The 22,926-nt window shown below is 40.6% G+C and overlaps 2 protein-coding genes across 3 annotated transcripts in view; both read right to left on the bottom strand.

Moving 5' to 3' along the window:
- The window catches only part of ppp4r2b (protein phosphatase 4, regulatory subunit 2b), a 29,069-nt gene extending 21,378 nt beyond the window's left edge, over positions 1-7,691 (bottom strand). Inside the window, exons 1-3 of the mRNA XM_077530544.1 lie at positions 7,530-7,691; positions 6,839-6,920; positions 6,558-6,728 (exon numbers count right to left, since the gene is read on the bottom strand). Of these exons, the coding sequence (XP_077386670.1) occupies positions 6,558-6,728; positions 6,839-6,920; positions 7,530-7,566 (290 nt within the window). The 5' untranslated portion in view covers positions 7,567-7,691. The remainder of the gene's footprint in view (positions 1-6,557; positions 6,729-6,838; positions 6,921-7,529) is intronic.
- A 340-nt stretch (positions 7,692-8,031) lies between these two features.
- Positions 8,032-22,926, bottom strand: part of gxylt2 (glucoside xylosyltransferase 2) — a 73,435-nt gene continuing 58,540 nt past the window's right edge. The window contains exon 7 of one of the 2 annotated variants that reach the window (XM_077530233.1): positions 8,032-10,368. In XM_077530233.1, coding sequence (XP_077386359.1) covers positions 10,192-10,368 — 177 coding nt within the window. In that variant the 3' untranslated portion in view covers positions 8,032-10,191. The remainder of the gene's footprint in view (positions 10,369-22,926) is intronic. The other variant, XM_077530234.1, reaches the window with a different exon arrangement.

Here is a 22,926-nt window from a genome sequence, read left to right as displayed (position 1 = left end):
GTCCAATAAATGGTGAGCTATTTTTTTTTTGCATTAATTGAAGGCAATTAACTTTAAAGACGCTGCTGGTTTTTAATTTTTAGGTACAATGCTTGCTAAAAACCAGCAGCAAAGGCACCCGTGTCATTAGCTGCCTATTTAAAGTTAACGAGCAATATCAATTGTGACGCATTATCAAAATAAAATCAAAATGGATTGGCACATGGCTATAGAATTTTTTTTTTAAGTATTAGGCTGATAGGTGTGCCTCCAAATATTCACACATCTAGCTGAATCATATAATCGTAAATACTTAATAAAAATGTCTAGAGGGCGCTATTGAGCCATTTATTACAAATTGCACAACAAATCTCTAAAATATTCATCTTCTTGAGAGGTCTGATCTGTGTGCAAAGTTTTGAGTTTTCGCTCATGTTTAGACAAAAAAAAAGAAGCATTTTTCTTTGCAAACAATGCATCGCTAGAGCAAAGGCGTGACAAAAAATTTCAATAACTTTTCATCTTAAATATCTTCAGATGAAACACGCCAAAGAATGAAGACAATCTGATAAGTTTTGCAGAAAATATGACCCCTATAAAAGGCCCCAAAAAGTGGCTACAAATACCAAAGTAAATCAAAATGTCAGACTTCCTGTTTGGTTTAGCATATGGTTCCAAGAGACTTTTTTGTACATCGTGGGCTCTTATGTATGCCTCCAAATTATCATAGCTCTAGGTGAAACGTACAACCGTGAATGCTTCGTTAAAGAGGAGTTGGGGTTTTTTAGCACAAAATGGGGGACTTCCTGTTGGGTTTAGTACATGGCACCAAGAGACTTTTTGTGGGCTGTTACATATGTCTCCAAATTTTCGTAGCTCTCGCTGCTTCGTACAACTGGGAATGCTTCATTAAGAAGGATTTTTTTTCCTTTGCAAACAAGTGCATGCCACGACAACAGCGCGCGACGAAATAAAAAGCTTTCAATAAATTTTCATCGTCAACATCTTAAGATGAATCACACCAAGTTTGAAGATGATCGGATAAACTCTGTAGGAGTTCGTTAAAATAAGACCCCTATGAAATGGCCCAAAAAATGGCCACACGTTCCAAAGTAAATCAAAATGGCGGACTTCCTGTTAGGTTTAGAAAATAGTTCAAAAAGAGTTTTTTGTACCTCGAGGCCTGTTACATATGTCTTCAAATTTTGGTAACTCTAGGTAAAACGTACAACCGAGAATGCTTCGTTAAAGAGGAGTTTTTTAGCTCAAAATGTGATGCCCGGCCCCTGGGGGACTTCCTGTTGGGTTTAGCACAGGGCACCAAGAGACTTTTTTTTGTACATTGTGGGCTGTTACATATGTCTACAAATTTTCGTAGCTCTAGCTGCTTCGTACAACTGGGAATTCTTCCTTAAGAAGAATTTGTTTCCTTTGCAAACAAGTGCATGCCACGGCAACAGCGTGCGACGAAATAAAAAGCTTTCAATAACTTTTCATCTTCAACATCTTAAGATGAATCACACCAAGTTTGAAGATGATGGGATAAACTCTGTAGGAGGAGTTCGTTAAAATAAGACCCCTATGAAATGGCCAATAAAATGGCAACACGTTTCAAAGTAAATCAAAATGGTGGACTTTCTGTTAGGTTTAGCATATGGTTCAAAAAGAGTTTTTTGTACCTTGAGGTCTGTTACATATGTCTTCAAATTTTGGTAACTCTAGGTGAAACGTACAGCCGGGAATGCTTCTTTAAGTAAGAATTTTGAAACGCAAAATTTGATGCCCCGCCTCTGGCGGACTTCCTGTTGGGTTTAGCATATGGCACCAACAGACTTTTTTTGTAGATCATAGTCTGTTACATATGTGTACCAATTTCCGTAGCTCTAGGTTAAACGTACAACCGGCAATACTACGTTTAGTAAGAGTTTTGAAATTTGATGCCTCACCCCCGTCATATAGTACGTCAAAAAGTTTTTATTTTTTTACCATGATGTTGTCCCAGGTGTTGAGATGGTACAGCCCAAGTTTGAAGTCAATCGGGTTAACCGTGTAGGAGAAGTGGGCAAAAGAATGACCTCTGTATATGTACAAAAATGGGTTAAAATTGGACATTTAAATACTCATACCTCACTTCCTGTCTATTTTAGGGTACACATATCAAAGAGGTTTTTGTTCATCTGGATGTGCTACAGGTGCCACACAATTTTCATAGCCATAGGACAATCATAGCGGGACAGGGATCCGTTAAACCTATGTAGGTGGCGCTGTGGAGCCATTTTTCTGCTATCATGTATGGCGACTTTAAAATATCAAATTTTTCGCCAGGCCTGATGTGCGTGTAAAGTTTGGTGAGTTTTCGTTCACGTTTAGTGTCTCAAAAATGCGATTGTTTGCGGAGAAGAATAATAATAATAATAACTAGAGCTGCGAGCAGCTATAAAGGCCCCTCGCAACCCGGGCCACGTTGGGGTACTTGCACGTCGGGGTACTGGCACGTTGGGGTACTGTCAAATAGGACAAGGACCATCTAAAATGTTTTTGACAAGCCTTGTGTGTGCAAAGTTTAATCAAAACGCAAAATATGGTGCGCAATTCCCAAAATAAATTCAAAATGGCGGACTTCCTTTTAGGTTTAGCATACGGCTACAGAATACTTTTTGTAGGTCTTAAGCTAATAGGTATGCCTCCCAGTTTTCATAAATCTAGGTCAAGTCATCTTTAGTTGTGTATCGCTTGAATCATACAATTGGAAATGCTCCATAAAAATGCATAGAGGGCGCTATTGAGCACAACGTTGGGTTACTTGCACGTCAGGGTACTGGCACGTTGGGGTACTGTTACATGGAACAAGGACCATTTAAAATGTTAGTTTTTTCCATGCCTTGTCTGTGCAAAGTTTAATGAAAAAGGCCAAAAATGATGTATAATTCCCAAAATAAAATCAAAATAGCGGACTTCCTCTTTGGTTTGGCAAATGGCTACATAATACTTTTTTGTAGGTCTAGCATAATCATACAATCGGAAATGCTTCATAAAAATGTCTAGAGGGCGCTATTTATTGCAAATTGCACAATAAATCTCTGAAAATTCATGTTCATGACAAGTCTGATGTGTTTGCAAAGTTTCATGAGTTTTCATGTGTATAAAAAAAAAAAAGCAGCACTTGACAACTGTTACATGGAACAAGGACCATTTAAAATGTTAGTTTTTTCCATGCCTTGTCTGTGCAAAGTTTAATAAAAAAGGCCAAAAATGATGTATAATTCCCAAAATAAAATCAAAATAGCGGACTTCCTCTTTGGTTTGGCAAATGGCTACATAATACTTTTTTGTAGGTCTAGCATAATCATACAATCGGAAATGCTTCATAAAAATGTCTAGAGGGCGCTATTTATTGCAAATTGCACAAAAAATCTCTGAAAATTCATGTTCATGACAAGTCTGATGTGTTTGCAAAGTTCCATGAGTTTTCATGTGTATAAAAAAAAAAAAAGCAGCACTTGACAAACAATGCATTGCTATGGCAACAGCGTGTTACAAAATAAAAAACTTTCGATTACTTTGCATCTTAAACATCTTAAGATGAAACACACCAAGTTTGAAGACAGTCGGATAAATTTTGTAGGAGGGGTTCGTTAAAATATGACCCCTGAAAAAGGCCACAAAAAATGGCAACAAATCCCATCATAAATCAAAATGGCAGACTACCTGTTTGGTTTAGCACATGGTTCCAAGAGACTTTTTTGTACATCATGGGCTCTTATGTATGCCTGCAAATTATCATAGCGCTAGGTGAAACGTACAACCGGAAATGCTTCGTTAAAGAGGAGTAATTAGCTCAAAATGTGATGCCCGGCCCATGGGGGACTTCTTGTTGGGTTTAGCACATGGCACCAAGAGACTTTTTTGTACATCCTGGGCTGTTACAAATGTCTACAATTTTTCGTCGCTCTAGCTGCTTCGTACAACTGGGAATGCTTCATTAAGAAGGATTTTTTTCCTTTGCAAAAAGTGCATGCCACGACAACAGCGTGTGACGAAATAAAAAACTTTCAATCACTTTTCATTTTCAACATCTTAAGATGAATCACACCAAGTTTGAAGATGATCGGATAAACTCTGTAGGAGGAGTTTGTTAAAATATGACCCCTATGAAATGGCCAAAAAAATGGCAACACATTCCAAAGTAAATCAAAATGGCGGACGTCCTGTTAGGTTTAGCATATGGTTCAAAAAGAGTTTTTTGTACCTCGAAGGCTGTTATATACCTCTACAAATTTTGGTAACTCTATGTGAAACGTACAGCCGGGTATGCTTTGTTAAAGAGGAGTTTTTTACCTCAAAATGTGATGACCGGCCCCTACGGGACTTCCTGTTGGGTTTAGCACATGGCACCAAGAGACTTTTTTGTACATCGTGGGCTGTTAAATTTGTCTCCAAATTTTCGTAGCTCTAGCTGCTTCGTACAACTGGGAATGCTTCATTAAGAGGGAATTTTTTTCCTTTGCAAACTGTGCATGCCACGGCAACAGCGTGCGACGAAATAAAAAGCTTTCAATAACTTTTCATCTTCAACATTTTAAGATGAATCACACCAAGTTTGGAGATGATCGGATAAACTCTGTAGGAGGAGTTCGTTAAAATAAGACCCCTATGAAATGGCCCAAAAAATGGCAACACGTTCCAAAGTAAATCAAAATGGCGGACTTCCTGTTCGGTTTAGCATATGGTACAAAAAGAGTTTTTTGTACCTTGAGGGCTGTTACATATGTCTTCAAATGTTGGTAACTCTAGGTGAAATGTACAGCCGGGAATGCTTCATTAAATAAGAATTTTGAAACACAAAATTTGATGCCTCGCCTCTGGCGGACTTCCTGTTAGGTTTAGCATATGGCACCAACAGGCTTTATTGTAGATCATAGTCTGTTACATATGTGTACCAATTTTCGTGGCTCTCAATTAAACGTACCACCGGCAATGCTTTGTTAAGTAAGAATTTTGAAACTGTAAATTTGATGCCCCGCCACCGTCATATAGTATGTCAAAAACTTTAGATTTTTTACCATGATGTTGTCCCAGGTGTTGAGATGGTACAGCCCAAGTTTGAGGTCAATCGGGTTAACCGTGTAGGAGAAGCGGGCAAAAGTATGACCCCTGTAAATGTGCAAAAATGGGCCAAAATTGGACATTCAAATACTCATACCTCACTTCCTGTCTATTTTAGGGTACACATATCAAAGAGGTTTTTGTTCATCTGGATGTGCTACAGGTGCCACACAATTTTCGTAGCCATAGGACAATCGTAGCGGGACAGGGATCCGTTAAACCTATGTAGGTGGCGCTACAGAGCCATTTTTCTGTTATCATGTATGGCGACTTTAAAATATCAAATTTTTCGCCAGGCCCGATCTGCGTGTAAAGTTTGGTGAGTTTTCGTTCATGTTTAGTGCCTCAAAAATGTGGTTGTTTGCGGAAAAGAATAATAACAAAGAAAAAGAAGAAGAAGAATAATAATAAGAATTCCTTCAGGAACAATAGGGACCTCGCAGCGGTCGCTGCTCGGGCCCTAATAAGAATTCCTACAAAAACAATAGGGCCTCGCAGCGGCACCGCCGCCGGTGCCGCCGCTGCTCGGGCCCTAATAATAATAAGAAGAATTCCTACAAAAACAATAGGGCCTCGCAGCGGCACCACCGCCGCCGCTGCTGCTCGGGCCCTAATAATAATTCTTACAAAAACAAGAGGGACCTCGCAGCGGTCGCTGCTCGGGCCCTAATAATAATAATAATAATAATAATAATAATAATAATAATAATCCGATCGAAAAACAATAGGGACCTCGCAGCGGTAGCGGTATCACGTATGGCGACTTTAAAATATCAAATTTTTCGCCAGGCCTGACGTGTGTGTAAAGTTTGGTGAGTTTTCGTTCACGTTTAGTGTCTCAAAAATGTGATTGTTTGCGGAAAAGAATAATAACAAAGAAAAAGAATAATAAGAATTCCTTGAAAAACAATAGGGCCTCGCAGCGGCACCGCCGCCGCCGCTGCTCGGGCCCTAATAAGAAGAATTCCTACAAAAATAATAGGGCCGCACAGCGGCACCGCCGCCGCTGCTGCTCGGGCCCTAATAAGAAGAATTCCTTCAAAAACAATAGGGCCTCGCAGCGGCACCGCCGCTGCTCGGGCCCTAAAAAATAAAAATAAAAATTGCCTAAGCGTTTCGGCCTTGGAAGGCCTTTGCCCTGACGAAGGCCTACCAAGGCCGAAACGTGTAGGTAATTTTTAATCAACTGGCCATGTTGTAATAAAGGCCTTTCACGTGCAAATCCCTTTGAGTGCCTCCGTTGTTTCTCATTTTTGGACATACAAGACATACCAGATTACTGTCAACCCCTCCACTCCAAATGACCAGTCAAGTTGCAGGCTTTGCGATGAGCAAATCCCATTTTATCATATCGTGATTATAATGCAAACGTAACTAATCGTTCAGCCCTAAAACATATTGGTCCATCATGTGATCTTATCTGTTTATTTGAACTCACAGTTCAGCCCAACAAAATCCAAAAGGCTACCTACCCATTATATCCTTCAACAATCTTCAAGATTCTCTCTTTCATATCTTCAAATGGAATTGACTCAACATTGGGATTGGCAGGGCCTCTTTGTTCAGGAGCTGAGGCTCTGAAATCATCCATGACCTTTTCTAATTTAAAAAGAAAGTAGTTCTTAAACTGAGCCCACTGGACCCTAAAGGAAACATGGGAAAAGTAGCTTTAGACAATGGTGACAAAGTATAATAGGAAGTTTAGGCACAATGTATGTATTGTATGACAGGCACGATTGTAATGTTCCCTTACATGGTTTCTCCAGTCTTGGCGATGTGACATAAAAATTGCTCCAATATAGGACATGCCTCTCTCTTTGTTTTCTTCTCAAAGTCTGAAGAAGGACAGGGACAATTGAGTAAATTAGTGTACAGGTCAGAAAAATGCCCTTCAATAGCCGGTTATAATAAACTAATTAGTAATCATCCATACGTAATACCGACAGTATTCTCCCGTTTTAACAACGGGACTGTAACCGTTTGTGCGACAATTGCGTCTTTCGATTGTGGTGGCTTATGCACATATCGTAATATGACCATGAATCACAATTCAAGCTAGCTCACTAGCTTAAGTTGAAAGCTCAAACAGCGTAGCCGGCAAATGATAGTCTCACAGTAGCCGTCCACACTGTTGAATATAACTTCATCTTGGCTTCTTCTTCTTTTTATAAGCGAGCAAGTTTTGATCTACCGGGAGAAAAACATTCCAACTGGCGGGTTGACTACAAGCAAAACATTACAGTGAGCTTTCCTAATAATCGCCAGATAGTGAACCATTTCCGTGGAACAGCTTCAAATGTTAGCTTGTGACGAGCAGCAGCTAGCCAACGACATTAGCCTGGGCGCTCCAGTCACTTTGTCGTTCGACAATATGAACATTACACGAACACGCGGATAGTAAAGTACCAGCGACTACTCAAATATCCTATATCAGCTGAACAAACCTCTGAGCGCCTCTTGAAGCGAGTCAATTTCCATCATGCCGTTGCCCCCTGTCAGTCCAGTGGATGTGATCAGCAGACTGGCAGCAAGCTGCTAGAGCTAAGCTAAAATAAGCTAACATCTAGCAGGCAAAGGAGGAGGGAGCATATTAATATGGCGCCGTGAGGTCACTGCCTGGAAACCACACAGTGAAAGGCAACGGGACAAAAATAAGATGACATCAAAATTAAGACTGCAGCTATGTTCATGTACTTAAGAAATGACCAAGAACGCACCTGTTAATTTCTTAAAAAGATAAATAAGTCATACTAGTTCATCAAATTAATTTGATAACATTTACAAAATGTCTATATTCAGTAAAACTACATTAAACCCGAAATCAGTGTATTACTAGTATCTAATTTTAATCCATCCATCCATCTATTTTCTATACTGCTTATCCCCATTAAGGCTAACTAAAATCATCATTCTTGCATTTGCATTCAAATCACAACTGAGGCTTGATCAATCCATTGCATTGTTTTATTCAAAAATCACATTTTGGCTGTCCAACTGTGATCAGATTCCAGTTTGAATGATTAAATATACTATACAGGCTACCATCACACCACAATGAACTGTGAGGTACAGTACAACAAATAAAAATGAAGATAACCCTTTCAAAGCCAAATATTTGAAGAGTTAATTTTGTTCATTGACAGTAAACATGACAGACAACATTCATATTATTCTCTGCTGCAGTTCTTTCAAACACGTGTACTTTTGGTTTTGATCCATTTAGACAGAGTGCAGTAACATACAGCCATCCAATTCAATACCGCTTATCCTGTTCAGGGTCATGGGGGGGCTGTTGTCTATCCCAGCTGACTTAAAACAAGGCAAATCTGCACATCCTGGAGTGCTTGCTAATCACTGGGTGCTACTCGCTACTCAGTCCTTAGCTGAAACATAATAAAAGTGCATTTCAATACATGTAACAATTCTATACCACCATTTGTGCTGTACTTTAATACTAGGGTTACGGCAGAGTTTTCACCCCTGTGGTTGGTGAACCAAGGAGTGAAAATGTTTTATAGGCCTCAGATAATTTGGTACCATGCAGTACAGAAAGTATACTGAATATTTTTAGAAAGTGCTGTTTTATTTACATATATCTGTAAAGTGTTTTATTTTGAAGAAAAACATCTTTCCTCTGCACATCACTTTCTTGTGTGATCTGTTGCAGTTTTTTTTTCATGGGGGGAAAGTGACAACTGTTTTCAAGTCAAAAGATAAAAGTAGCTGCATGGTGACAGCAAATGATCACGGGGATTTTTTATTTTATTTATTTATTTATTTTTTTGGGGGTGGGGGGGGGGGGGGGGTTCAAACCATATGAACCTTAGACATTCTTTTTCTCTGTTCATCTTCCAAAAGAGTATTACAAGCAACCACAAACGACGTTCCAACAGGGTAGTAATTAGTGTTGTTCCTATACCGTTTTTTTGGCCCCCCGATACCAATACCCAGCTTTGCAGTATCGGCCAATACCGATACCATGCCGATACCTATGGTTTTTTTTCCCTCAACATGAAAAAGCTCTCCTGCCATTGGTTCAGAGCATTCAAAGGCCAATAGGATATATTAGATCGGCATGCAGTGAACATGTCACATATCAGTGAATGTTGTACACGAGCAAGACACAAGATGCTGCATCCAAAATCCTATATTAGAGTTGGAATTAATGGTATCGGCATGTTACTTGTGAGTACTCACCGATACCGATACCACTGTTTTAATGCAGTATCGGCGCCTCTGCCGATACCAGTATCGGTATCGGAACAACACTAGTGGTAATGGCTCTGCCACCTCTACGTCAACAATCTAGTTCAATTGACTTTTTATCTATGCTTAGACTGCATTTGATGGTGGTCTTAAAAATCAGTTTGAGACTACTTCAAATTAACATTCTGGATGAAAATAAAGGCAGAATGTACTGAAATGGCCACTAAAAACGCTGATTCCATTTCCTGCATCCAAACTTTGTGAAGTAGTGTTTTTGCATGACGGCAACCAAAATATTTAATATGTCAGTATCACTTTCCCTAGCCCAAGTTCAGGGCTCCCAATTGTTGCATGAAAGCCCGGTGCATAAACTGCAAGGACCACTGCTTAGTGAAATGTGAAGAAGTGAAATGGTAGCTATCCCACAGGCTCAACTTTCAAGTTATTTGTGAACTTTCACATTACAATCCAGGGTTCACTACGTAGCAGTAAACCAATTTCAAAAATGCCTTTTTTAGAGTACAGCTCTCTGCTAGCAGATAAATGGATTTTTGATCAAGTTTATGAGGACAAAAAGAAATGTGTACCCAACAATTATGATGTAATTACTGAGATAAATTTTTGGGGTAAATTTTTTTTTGCCACATTTAAGGTTGTGCATAAAAACAATATAATAATAACAACCACATCACTGACATGAGTAGTGAACATGACAATATTACAATGGTCACAACCATCCATGGACCCCTAGTGTTCATATAAACAGTTTAGGAAATATGATTCCTTTCGCACGTGCCGCAACTTCACTCAAAAGGAGGCTGGCATGACATCAGAACAGTCTATTACCGAGTGGCCCACGCTCCTATAATCACATTAACAGGAAGTCCATTGCACCGGCAGTCAGTTGTGTGGCCTGATGTGTCGGATTACGTTCTCCTCAAACACCTTCCTCATGGTCTTTTCTATCTGCTTGAGGAATACTTGTGGTATCCGACCACACAGGGTGTTGACTGTGTCCAGGAATTTGGCCTGGATGGGATAGAAGAGTGACTGGAACATGTTGTCCTCAAATGGAAACTGCAACAACATCACACTGGGTTACAAAGATGTTTCTTTTTAATTAATAGCACAAACAAATTTGTTATTTACAGATTCCATCATCATGATGGGATTGGTACTCTAATTATGTGCTTGCCAGACTTCAAGTGTCTTATCTCAGCAGGGTAGAAAGACGTAGCACTCCAGTAACACAGATTTTTTTTTTATGCGAGTAGATATTTAGCAACTCAGATCAAAGATATGTAATTACCTCATTATGTTATTCACAGCAGTATTAAATTTAGGTTATGCGTAAATGTGTTTTCACTGCTTGGTAAAAATAGACCTGACTAACCTACTTTCTCTTTGTTTAGTTTTTTTTTTTTTTTTACTCTTTGACCGCCAAAAACGTTTAATAACGATCAGTAAAATCACAACGTATATAGCCATAAAAGTTAAATAACGTCAACATTTTTTTTTTTTTTTTTAAATCAGTGCAACGTCTAAGTGCAGCGCTGCCTGGTCAATGGGTTGTGGAATCTAAAACACTCTAAACTATGGCCAGCAGATGGAAGCATTGCATCTCTTTTCGTCAATGATCGAAGCCTCTGTCATATCAAAGTTTTTCTTTGATAACATGTGGCAGTAAGTAAAAGAGTTCAAACTAGAGCTGCAAGCAGCTATAAAGGGCCCTTGCAACCTGGGCCACGTTGGGGTACTTGCATGTCGGGGTCCTGGCACGTTGGGGTACTGTCAAATAGGACAAGGACCATCTAAAATGTTTTTGACAAGCCTTGTGTGTGCAAAGTTTTATCAAAAGGCCAAAGATGGTGTGCAATTCCCAAACTAAATTCAAAATGGCGGACTTCCTTTTAGGTTTAGCATACGGCTACAGAATACTTTTTGTAGGTCTTAAGCTAATAGGTATGCCTCCCAGTTTTCAAAAATCTATGTCAAGTCATCTTTAGTTGTGTATCGCTTGAATCATACAATTGGAAATGCTCCATAAAAATGCATAGAGGGCGCTATTGAGCACAACGTTGGGTTACTTGCACGTCAGGGTACTGGCACGTTGGGGTACTGTTACATGGAACAAGGACCATTTAAAATGTTAGTTTTTTCCATGCCTTGTCTGTGCAAAGTTTAATGAAAAAGGCCAAAAATTATGTATAATTCCCAAAATAAAATCAAAATAGCGGACTTCCTCTCTGGTTTGGCAAATGGCTACATAATACTTTTTTGTAGGTCTTAGGCTGATAGGGGTCTGTCCTAATTTTCACAAATCTAACAATCATACAATCGTAAATGCTTCATAAAAATGTCTAGAGGGCGCTATTTATTGCAAATTGCACAATAAATCTCTTAAATTTCATGTTCATGACAAGTCTGATGTGTTTGCAAAGTTTCATGAGTTTTCACACGTGTAGATAAAAAAAAAGCAGCACTTGGCAAACAATGCATTGCTATGGCAACAGCGTGTGACAAAATAAAAAACTTTCGATAACTTTGCATCTTAAACATCTTAAGATGAAACACACCAAGTTTGAAGACAGTCGGATAAATTTTGTAGGAGGAGTTCGAGAAAATATAAAAGGACCTATAAAAGGACCCAAAAAGTGGCTACAAATACCAAAGTAAATCAAAATGTCAGACTTCCTGTTTGGTTTAGCATATGGTTCCAAGAGACTTTTTTGTACATCGTGGGCTCTTATGTATGCCTCCAAATTATCATAGCTCTAGGTGAAACGTACAACCGTGAATGCTTCGTTAAAGAGGAGGGTTTTTTTTTTTTTTTTGCACAAAATGTGATGCCCGGCCCCTGGGGGACTTTCTTTTGGGTTTAGTACATGGCACGAAGAGACTTTTTTTGTACATCGTGGGCTGTTACATATGTCTCCAAATTTTCGTAGCTCTAGCTGCTTCGTACAACTGGGAATGCTTCATTAAGAAGGATTTTTTTTCCTTTGCAAACAAGTGCATGCCACGACAACAGCGTGCGGCGAAATAAAAAGCTTTCAATAAATTTTCTTCGTCAACATCTTAAGATGAATCACACCAAGTTTGAAGATGATCGGATAAACTCTGTAGGAGTTTGTTAAAATAAGACCCCTATGAAATGGCCCAAAAAATGGCCACACGTTCCAAAGTAAATCAAAATGGCGGACTTCCTGTTGGGGTTAGCACATGTTTCAAAAAGAGTTTTTTGTACCTCGAGGCCTGTTACATATGTCTTCAAATTTTGGTAATTCTTGGTAAAACGTACAACCGGGAATGCTTCGTTAAAGAGGACTTTTTTAGCTCAAAATGTGATGCCCGGCCCCTGGGGGACTTCCTGTTGGGTAAAGCACATCAAGAGACTTTTTTGTACATTGTGGGCTGTTACATATGTCTACAAATTTTCGTAGCTCTAGCTGCTTCGTACAACTGGGAATTCTTCCTTAAGAAGAATTTTTTTCCTTTGCAAACAAGTGCATGCCACGGCAACAGCGTGCGACGAAATAAAAAGCTTTCAATAACTTTTCATCTTCAACATCAACAATCACACCAAGTTTGAAGATGATGGGATAAACTCTGTAGGAGGAGTTCGTTAAAATAAGACTCCTATGAAATGGCCAAAAAAATGGCAACACGTTCCAAAGTAAATCAAAATGGTGGACTTTCTGTTAGGTTTAGCATATGGTTCAAGAAGAGTTTTTTGTACCTTGAGGGCTGTTACATATGTCTTCAAATTTTGGTCACTCTCAGTGAAACTTACAGCCGGGAATGCTTCATTAAGTAAGAATTTTAAAACAACAAATTTGATGCCCTGCTTCTGGCGGACTTCCTCTTAGGTTTAGCATATGGCACCAAAAGACGTTTTTGTAGGTCGTAGTCTGTTACATATGTGTACCAATTTTCGTAGCTCTAGAATAAACGTACAACCAGCAAAGCTTTGTTAAGTAAGAGTATTGAAACTCTAAATTTGATGCCTCGTCCCCGTCATATAGTATGTCAAAAACGTTTGATTATTTTACCATGATGTTGTCCCAGGTGTTGAGATGGTACAGCCCAAGTTTGAAGTCAATCGGGTTAACCGTGTAGGAGAAGCGGGCAATAGTATGATCCATGTATTTGTGCAAAACTGGGCCAAAATTGGACATTCAGATGATCATACCTCACTTTCTGTCTATTTTAGGGTACACAAATCAAAGAGGTTTTTGTTCATTGGGATGTGCTACAGGTGCCACACAATTTTCATAGCCGTCGGACAATCGTAGCGGGACAGGGATCCGTTTAACCTATGTAGGGGGCGCTAAGGAGCCATTTTTCTTTTGTCACGTATGGCGACTATAAAATATCAAATTTTTCGCCAGGCCTGATGTGTGTGTAAAGTTTGGTGAGTTTTCGGTCACGTTTAGTGTCTCAAAAATGTGATCGTTTGCGGAGAAGAATAATAACTCGAGCTGCGAGCAGCTATAAAGGGCCCTCGCAGCCCGGGCCACATTGGGGTATTTGCACGTTGGGGTACTTGCACGTTGGGGTACTCGCAAATTGGGGTACTGGCACATTAGGAGCACAATTTCTTTTAACATGGCATGATAAACCTTTACATGTGAATTTTTTTTTGCCAGGTGTGATGTGTGTGTCAAGCTCAATGGGTTTTGGTGATTGTTAAGATCTGCAAAAATCAGCGTCCTTTTTTATTTTTAGGGAATGAGGTGACCTGATTGGTATTTTTTGCAAAAGTATATATACCCGTCATCGCTCGTACTGATTGCACGATGTTGCTTTTATTGTCCATAGAGGCTATCAAAAATAAATAAAACAAAATAAAAAAGTACATATGTTTGGATCGGTCTGATACCAGTGAACATCTTGAGTAGTGGAAAAAGTAAAAGAATATTCATAAATGACTTAGTTATTACACTTATAATGAGTTCACAAATTTTGTTCAAAATCCGTAAGTGTTTTTTTTTTTTTTTTTTTTTTTTTTTTTTTATGCCTCAAGGACTAGGTGGCGCTGTATTTATAACTGAATTTTGTCATAGAGATACCTTCACGCCTTGACTATAAATATACATGTCAAGTTTGGGATTTTTTGAAGCATGCACCGGGGAGTTATTAAGCATATCCTTCATTCACGATACTGCTTTTAACGTCCATAGAGGCTATCAAAAATAAATAAAACTAAATAAAAAATACATATGTTTGGATCGGTCTGATGCCAGTGAACATTTTGAGTGGTGGAAAGTAAAAGAATATTCATAAATGACTTAGTTATCATACTTACACTCAGTTTACAATTTTTGTAAAAATACCGTAAGTGGGTTATTTTTTTTTCATGCCTCAAGGGCTAGGCGCCGCTGCATATATAACTGAATGTTGTCATAGAGATAATAGATGATGAAAATATCAAATTTTTCGCCAGGCCCAATCTGCGTGTAAAGTTTGGTGAGTTTTCGTTCACGTTTAGTGTCTCAAAAATGTGATTGTTTGCGGAAAAGAATAATAACAAAGAAAAAGAATAACTAGAGCTGCGAGCAGCTATAAAGGGCCCTCGCAACCCGGGCCACGTTGGGGTATTTGCACGTCGGGGTCCTGGCATGTTGGGGTACTGTCAAATAGGAAACCATCTAAATTGTAAACGTTTTTGCCCGGCTTTGTGTTTGTAAAGTTTCATGGAAAGGCCAAAAATGATGCACAATTAACAAAATAAAATCAAAATGGATTGTCACATGGCTATATAGAATACTTTTTGAATATATTAGGCATGCCTGACAATATTGACACATCTAGCTGAATCATATAATCGGAAAGACTTCACAAAAATGTCTAGAGGGCGCTATTGAGCAATTTATTACAAATTGCACAACAAATCTCTAAATAAAATATTCATGTTCCAGACAGGTCTGGTGTGTGTGCAAAGTTTTGTGAGTTTTCGCCCATATTTAGACTCTCAAAAAAGCATTTTTCTTCACAAACAATGCATGGCTACAGCAAAGGCGTGTGACAAAATAAAAAAATTCAAAAACTTTTCATCTTAAATATCTTAAGATGTGTTGAATTGAGTGGATTGAGTGGGTCAGATGAAACGCCATATCATGTGAAATGAGATAACAAATTAATGGACTAGACTCAATTCTTAGTTAGAGACCAATTGGTGTCCATAGGACTGAAAAATTGGTGTCTATAGGACTGAAAACCAAATGGCCTCTGTGTGTAGCTCCCCAAAGCAACCACTAGATGCCGCCAAACCTATACAACCAAGCCGCCTACTCAGCATAGCCATAACATCCTATAGAAGGATAAAATACAATTTAGGTATAAATAAATGGTATCCTGAATTAAGTAATAATACACACAACACAATCTATATTCGACAATTGTTAACCTGATTTTTGGATCAATGATTACAGCACATTGAGGCCAACTATGAAGTTTTACTGTCTTTTCTTTTCTTTTCTTTTCTTTTCTTTCATTTACAAGCGATACTGTCTGTTATCGCTGATAACATTGCTGTAACTGCATTGAAAAGATTACCTGTATGTATTGTTTGTTCTCTCAACAATGATATACAAGATGTGAAACAAGAACTAGAATTAACCTGTTAAGTTCCCTGAGAGAATTTGGGATTAACATGTCATGTATATACATGTTATTCATGCTTGCTTAATTAATATATCTATGATGTTATTTATTTTAACGTTTATCATTGTCGAATAGAGCTAAGACCTTTGACATATTTTTATTCAACGTTGTGTATCTATGACTCAATTGTAAAGTATTTATGACTCATCCTCATGACTCATCTGTGGAAAATTACTGAGAATGAGTCTCAACAAGTGCGCATTGATATGAGATGCGGAAGGACACTCACCGGAAGAAATCAGTGATATGACCCAAAGTGATAAAAAGTCGTCACCAGCTGGGATCGACGCCCTTTTTTCTTCACCCTGCGATGTGGTCTGGACGGAGTGTGTTAAAGAAGATAGGATTTACGGCTGTTTGGGACTCAGGTTTTTACGAAGGATCTTTGACTCTTTAGCCGTGAATGGAACTTTCTTCACTGATTGGGTAAAGTACAAAACTTTTTTTTATAAGATGTTTAAGGGGAAAGGTATGAATGACTAATCGCGTGTAGGGGGGGGGGGGCAATTAATACACTCTCATATCTTTAAATTATTGTTAGCCAAAACATCTTATTGTGAATCAGGTCTTGAGCTTTTTCGAGAAATGATCAATCTTAGGAAGCTCTTATAAAAGGTTTAAATATTATTTTTGATCTCCTGTTTCCAATTTCATTTTATTTTTATTGATTTAAGGTCTTAATATTAAATGTGACTTTTATGATTTATATTGGTTATCTTATTATTGTCAATAAAATTATTAAAAGACAATTTTTGAATCAATTAGTTTATTTGTTTTGTTTTAAGTTTTATTTTATTTTTTTGGACGTTTTATGAGTCCAAGGACATTTTATAAGTCCAAATAGAATAATTGAAAAACTAATTGTAAATTAATTAGTTTATTTGTTTTGTTTTAAGTTTTATTTTATTCCTTTTGGACGTTTTATGAGTCCAAGGACATTTTATAAGTCCGCATTATTTTTCTTCAAGACGGACAACAGCATCGGACGTCCGGAAAAAGGTAAGTGCACTCGAATAACATCTAATGAGTGTCTCCATCTGTATTAATAAAGTCAAATACTCCAGCTTGATATGTAACAAATCCGTATGATCCTAACAAGGATTATTAAATTACTAGGTCAATAACAAATGCAAACAACTCAGAGAAGTGGAGCTGCCAATGTAAGTGAGGTGTTCAGATTATTAATCCTGGGCTCTGTGTGTGGCTATTCACTCAGGATTGATAGGTGGATGAAAACGGATTGGCCTCATGATAAGAAGACAGTGAACAAACCTAGGTGATCCACTTTGATATATCGGCTTATCTAATTCCCGTCTCCTCACGCTGACGCCTTAGAGCTGGTGAGGAAAAAGTGGAATTTCTAACCCTTTAATTGGAGAGTCGATCAGGACATATTTCCCGATTTAAGTCCTGCGGGTAAGCGGAAGTTGACATGTGGCGCCCATAACGTGGGGCTCGATTGACTCATTTTTGTCAAAATCGGGATCGATCGAAGCCCAAACAGGAACCCGAGGGAGCGCGGCTCTGAGCGGAGGGCACAGTGCTTAGAGCTGATAGCGAACTCGCTGATAAATTGTCATGTCATACGACCCTGAGCTAACACAAAATAGTCTCTTTGATGAATGGTGTTTCATGGAAAAGAACTTCTTTAATTGTGAAAATCTAGTGTGATTTTTGAGTTAAAGTTGATTGTACTATTTTGTGTTAAAGGAACGGTGACTGGCTCCCCAGGAGACTTGCACTCTAAGAGAAGTTGAGTGTGAGAAAGCCATTCAAAGTGAATGGGCTTTTACAGCGACCTGCTGCTCTGGTCGGCTGTGAAGGTACTGATAGTGTACCTGGTAGAGCGCGCTGCGCCGCGCTTTCCTGAGGGAGGGGCTGAGTCAAGGGGTGGTTCAGGCCTGTCCACAAAAAGAAGGAGGGCTTGAACAGTTAGAGTTAATGGTGAGAGGCTGCTCGGAGAGAGGCAGTCTCTTCTAACCTTATGATGTTAAACTATGGTTTGCGCTATTTAGGTTTTCCATATTGGGTGCGGTTGCCCATTTTATTTGTTTGTTATCTCAGGTATCCATTTGTAGCAAAACTACCATACTCTTTGCTTAGTTATTGCGGGGTGCCTGAAAATATTTATAGTCCCTTTTCTTGGATAGCGGACTCAGTGTCAGAGGCTGACGCTGCAAACCTAACCCTGATTCCCTGTCTCTTGCCTTTTCTCCTGGAGTTTTTGAAAAAATTTTAAGTTTCGGTTCCCCGACTGGAGTGTCCATTGGCACAAGAAGAAAGTCGTTGAGAACCAAGGAGAAAAGGTAGGTGTTTCCACTAGGCTAATGTTCTAGTGGAAGTAGCCTTTTTCGGTTCCCCGACAGGAGTGTCCATTGGCACAAGAAGAAAGTCGGCGAGAACCAAGGAGAAAAGGTAGGTGTTTCCACTAGGCTAATGTTCTAGTGGAAGTAGCCTTTTTCGGTTCCCCGACAGGAGTGTCCATTGGCACAAGAAGAAAGTCGTCGAGAACCAAGGAGAAAAGGTAGGTGTTTCCACTAGGCTAATGTTCTAGTGGAAGCAGCCTTTTTCGGTACCCTGACAGGAGTGTCCATTGGCACAAGAAGAAAGTCGTCGAGAACCAAGGAGAAAAGGTAGGTGTTTCCACTAGACTAATGTTCTAGTGGAGGCAGCCTTTTTCGGTTCCATAACAGGAGTGTCCATTGACACAAGAAGAAATCCACATCCCGGAAAGGAGAAGCGGGAAGGATTGCAACCGACCTAAAAGAATAACACACCCCACCGTTTGAGAGAGGACATCCGCCGACGAGTAAAGGTAGGAAACCCGAAGGCGGTAGTCCCGATAGAGGTAGAGGCAACGTACACGGGTACGGAGCTGAGTAGCCAGGAGCTAAAGTACGTCCCTGAACCCAAAAAGCGCACGGGAAGGCTTCAGAAATTGATAGCTCCACTCCTACAATAAGAAAGCAAAGCGGGCTATAAAACACGCTAGTGAAGTAATGGAAAGAATAATAGGGAGAAATGGGAGGGGAAAGCCCCCCAGCCCTACAGAGAGGGTAGCAGGGTTAATGCCTGCACCCCATCCTCTAGAACAACCAGATATACCAGTAGTGGTTATGCTACTGGGCGAAGGTGTAGATCGATGGCCACCAGGAGCAAGAAGGCACCTGGAAGTAAGCAATCCTTCAATCCGTCCGACGGACCTCCCAGCGGAGGTGGGAAGGTCGGTGAAGGAAACGGGAGTGTTCGTGAGTGAATTTCCCGAAGTAATGGGCATAGCAACAATAGTAATAAACCACCCCCAGGATGGATGCACCCCTGGGACGGTGGGCCTTTGGGTCCACTGGTGGACTGTGTTGTCGGATGTGTATAACGTAGTGGAAGTAGTTAGTACCGGAGTCCAGTGGGACCCGACGATAAAAACCCTCGCTGAGAAAATGCAGATAAGGGTGGAATTAGCAAATCCCAAGGGGGCTGAAGCATTAAGCTTCAACCTCTGGGAGCAATCGGGATTTGATCAAAAGCAGAAAGAGTTACAAAAAACGCGGAAATGGCCAGCTGAGGCCGTTGGTGAAGAGGGCTTTGTTGATATGGGCTCATGTGTCCATGAAGAGGATGCAGGAGCATCAGAAAATGAAAGCCCAGAAAAAATTGTAAAAATGACTCCCCTGATAAGAACGGCGCCCCTGGGTGGGCTGCCGGAGGAAACAAAAAGGGTTTCAATTGGGAATGGTGTAATATTGTGCCACTATGTGGGAAGCCCCTGGCAAATACGGGGGGATGCTATAGTGATAATAACAGATAGATCACTAAAACCGCATAGTAAAGCGCTTGGAAACATTTTAAGGCAGGAAGCGGGACAAGAATATGAATTAGAGGTTAAACAAGAATTACAAAAAGATGATCAGCGGCCAATAATAGCGGCAAAAACTAGTGGCGGGAACACTCCCTACGGCATGATAATACACGTGCCAGGGACAGAGTGGAACCCCAAAATCGATCAGTCACAATATGCGGACGAGATGGCAAAAGCATTGGAGAGGGGGGTCGACAAAGCGTTAGGAGAAGGAGCGGACAGAATAGTGATGGCTGTAAATTGGATTAAAACTGGAAAGATGCAGTGCAACAGGCTGAGTCCATAGCAGTAGCAGCGTTCACTCTAAGAGCTAAGACTCCTGTAACAACACCATCGGGAGTAGAATTTGTGATAGTGATATCAAAAAAGCAGAGAGAGGAACAAGTTAAATCAGTGACAGACGAGATTTTAACCCATACTAGACAGATGGAACGTGAACGACGCCAACTCCAGCAATTAACAAATGGAGAACCCAGGGACTTGCCCCAGTCACCATCCCCAGTTAAAACAACTCCCGTGCCTTCCCCAGTAAATGGAGGGATGTCAGGAGCTGCCCGGGTGATAGAAGATGAAGAACAAGCTGGCCCGAGCAAACAAACCCCAAAGGGAAAAAACAAGGCCCCAAGGGGAACGGTGACCTTTAGCCCCGTCACGTCTACCCCTGGAACAGCACGGGAGCCCTTTCCGGGACAACCCCCCATGACGCCGGTGCCCCTGCCACAGGTTTCGCAAAAAAAGGCATATGGGAAATGTAAACCCGATGGGACCGTTAGCGATGCCAGGAGATGGGAGCGAAGAGGAAGACGATGAAGAGCAAGCTCCTGTTTCGACCGTGATTGGCGCTAACCCCGCTGACGAAGACCAAGACTCAACCTCATCAGAAGATGACCCGGGCAACCCTGGCCAGAACCCGAAAATAGTTACAAGACCAGTTAGTAAAAGAAAGAAAAATCCTCAACCTACGTTTGACGTGTACCAATCCTCAGCAAGGGTAGCTAGAGATCTTAACCTGGGATGGATCGAGACAAAGGATGGGCGAAAAGCTTACATACCCGAGGCAGGGCAAGTAAATCGCCCCAATCCACCTGCCTGGCTCAATAAGCTAGATAGTAAAATGCCTCTAACTATGCGAATAATTTATCGCGAGGCTGTTAACATTTTACAGGCTCCGCCATATACCACATTATTAATTCACCAAGACCTGACTAAGAATTTCAGGGATGGCTATGTGGCGGTGGCACATGATTTTATGTTGAGAAGGCTTAAAAAAGCAATAAATAATAAAGCAAAATGTGAGCTGAGAGCCGACGATTACCTAAATTCAGATTCGGATAATGATGGAGCAGCGGTTACTGTAACGGTACCAGCCGCCCCAAGAACCTCTTTGAACCAACAGTCCCAATATGTGACACAGCTGGGATCAACTACAATAGTACCAAACCCGGTACCCCAACCACATGACATGGAGGGTGATGTGCAACAATTTAAGACCTTGAAGGAGTTGGTTCGCCAAAAGGGTAGGCTAGAGACAGCTAAAGAGTATTTAGTTGAGACATGGCCTATGATTAGAGACGCCCCAGGAGGAGATGGTGCTAAGAAACTATGGCTTCAGTACATCATTGCTAGCCCTGTCGGACCAAACGCCACAACAGGTCTACGAAAGATGGGTGGACGGCGAAGATGAGTATGAAGATGCCTATATTACCAGGGCTAGAGAGCAACTCAAAAGGGACGTTTCACTGCTAAATGTGTGGCACAAAATTAAGGAAGTTATATCTCCAAATAGGTATATCAAAGTGCTGCGGATGATTGTCAAGGACAGAGGGAACGAAGCTGTCTTTGTGAAAATGGCCCCAAATAGCACGATGCTGAAAATTGAAGCCTCCGTTAAGAAGTGGGATCGCCTAACTAAGCATAACGCTGAGAAAAGGAGAACCGGACCAGTCGCTAGTCGCACCCGAGGGAACGAACAGCAGGTCCAGCAGGGAGCTCAGCAACCAGTTCAGACTGTCCCCTACGTGAGACCTCAGCAACAGAGAACGAACGGGAATCAGAGACAGGCCACCCAGCCAGGACAGCAGGCGAGGCCCCAACCAAGACAACAGCCAGCAGTGCGAAGACCAGGTCCAGCATATATGCCCAAAGAAGAATTTGACAAACTGAACCCAGAAGAAAGGAAGGCCTTCCTCGAGGCTCGCAAGGCTGCAGCCTCTGGGGGGCCTGGGAAATAATGGAAACGAAGGCACGGGTCACCCTAGAAGGGGTTTACAGAATAGGGGATAACCTTTATGCTAAGGTGGAGGGAGTGCCCTATTTAGTGGACACAGGGGCCGAGGTGTCCATGACCCGTAAGGCCTTAAAACAAATTGGACACCTAAAAGTAATGGTAGCTGATGGCTCGATTGCCAAAATGCCGGTAGGAATTTGGAAGGGAATTGTGTGGGTGTTAGGACCATACAATTTGTTGACATTAAAAGATGCAGAAGAAATGAAAATACCTAAAAATAAAAAGCAGGTTGCGAAAAAGAGATGGGAAAAACTAAAACCGAAATTGGTGAAAGTAGGCCCTACAAAAATAATACCCGACCAAGAATGGTATAAATCAGTAGATGTACCTGCTGTAAAAGCCCAACAAATCCAAGACAGTGTATTAACACTGGAAGGGAAAAAGGAATTAGGTGAAATTCTAGACAAAGCCGCCATCGCACATTTTAAGAATGATTGCGGTGATTTAGGCGCAAATTATGTGCATATTATAATTGGGGGGGTACATCCGCCAGTAAGGCAATATCCCCTCAACCCCGGAGCAGTGGCCGAAATGGAGGTAATTGTAAAAGAATTCTTAGCACTTGGCATTATTCGTGAAGAACTAAACCCTATTACCAATAGCCCAATTCAAGCTGTTAAAAAACCTGAAGCAGTAGGAGGGGGATGGAGGCCAGTCATTAACTTTAAAGCTCTAAACCGCCGAACGGTGGCTAACCGAGCGAGCCTCATAAACCCCCAGGCGTCTTTAAAAACATTAAGAGTAAAGAAGTATAAATCATGTATTGACCTTGCAAATTGATTCTTTTCCCTGAGAATTGCCAAAGCATCACAAGGGAAAACAGCGT

Source organism: Festucalex cinctus, chromosome 8 (genome assembly GCF_051991245.1).
Source record: "Festucalex cinctus isolate MCC-2025b chromosome 8, RoL_Fcin_1.0, whole genome shotgun sequence".
Lineage (NCBI taxonomy): Eukaryota > Metazoa > Chordata > Actinopteri > Syngnathiformes > Syngnathidae > Festucalex > Festucalex cinctus.
Note: the sequence above shows the minus strand (reverse complement) of the source record. Positions and strands in the feature narration are given on the sequence as shown.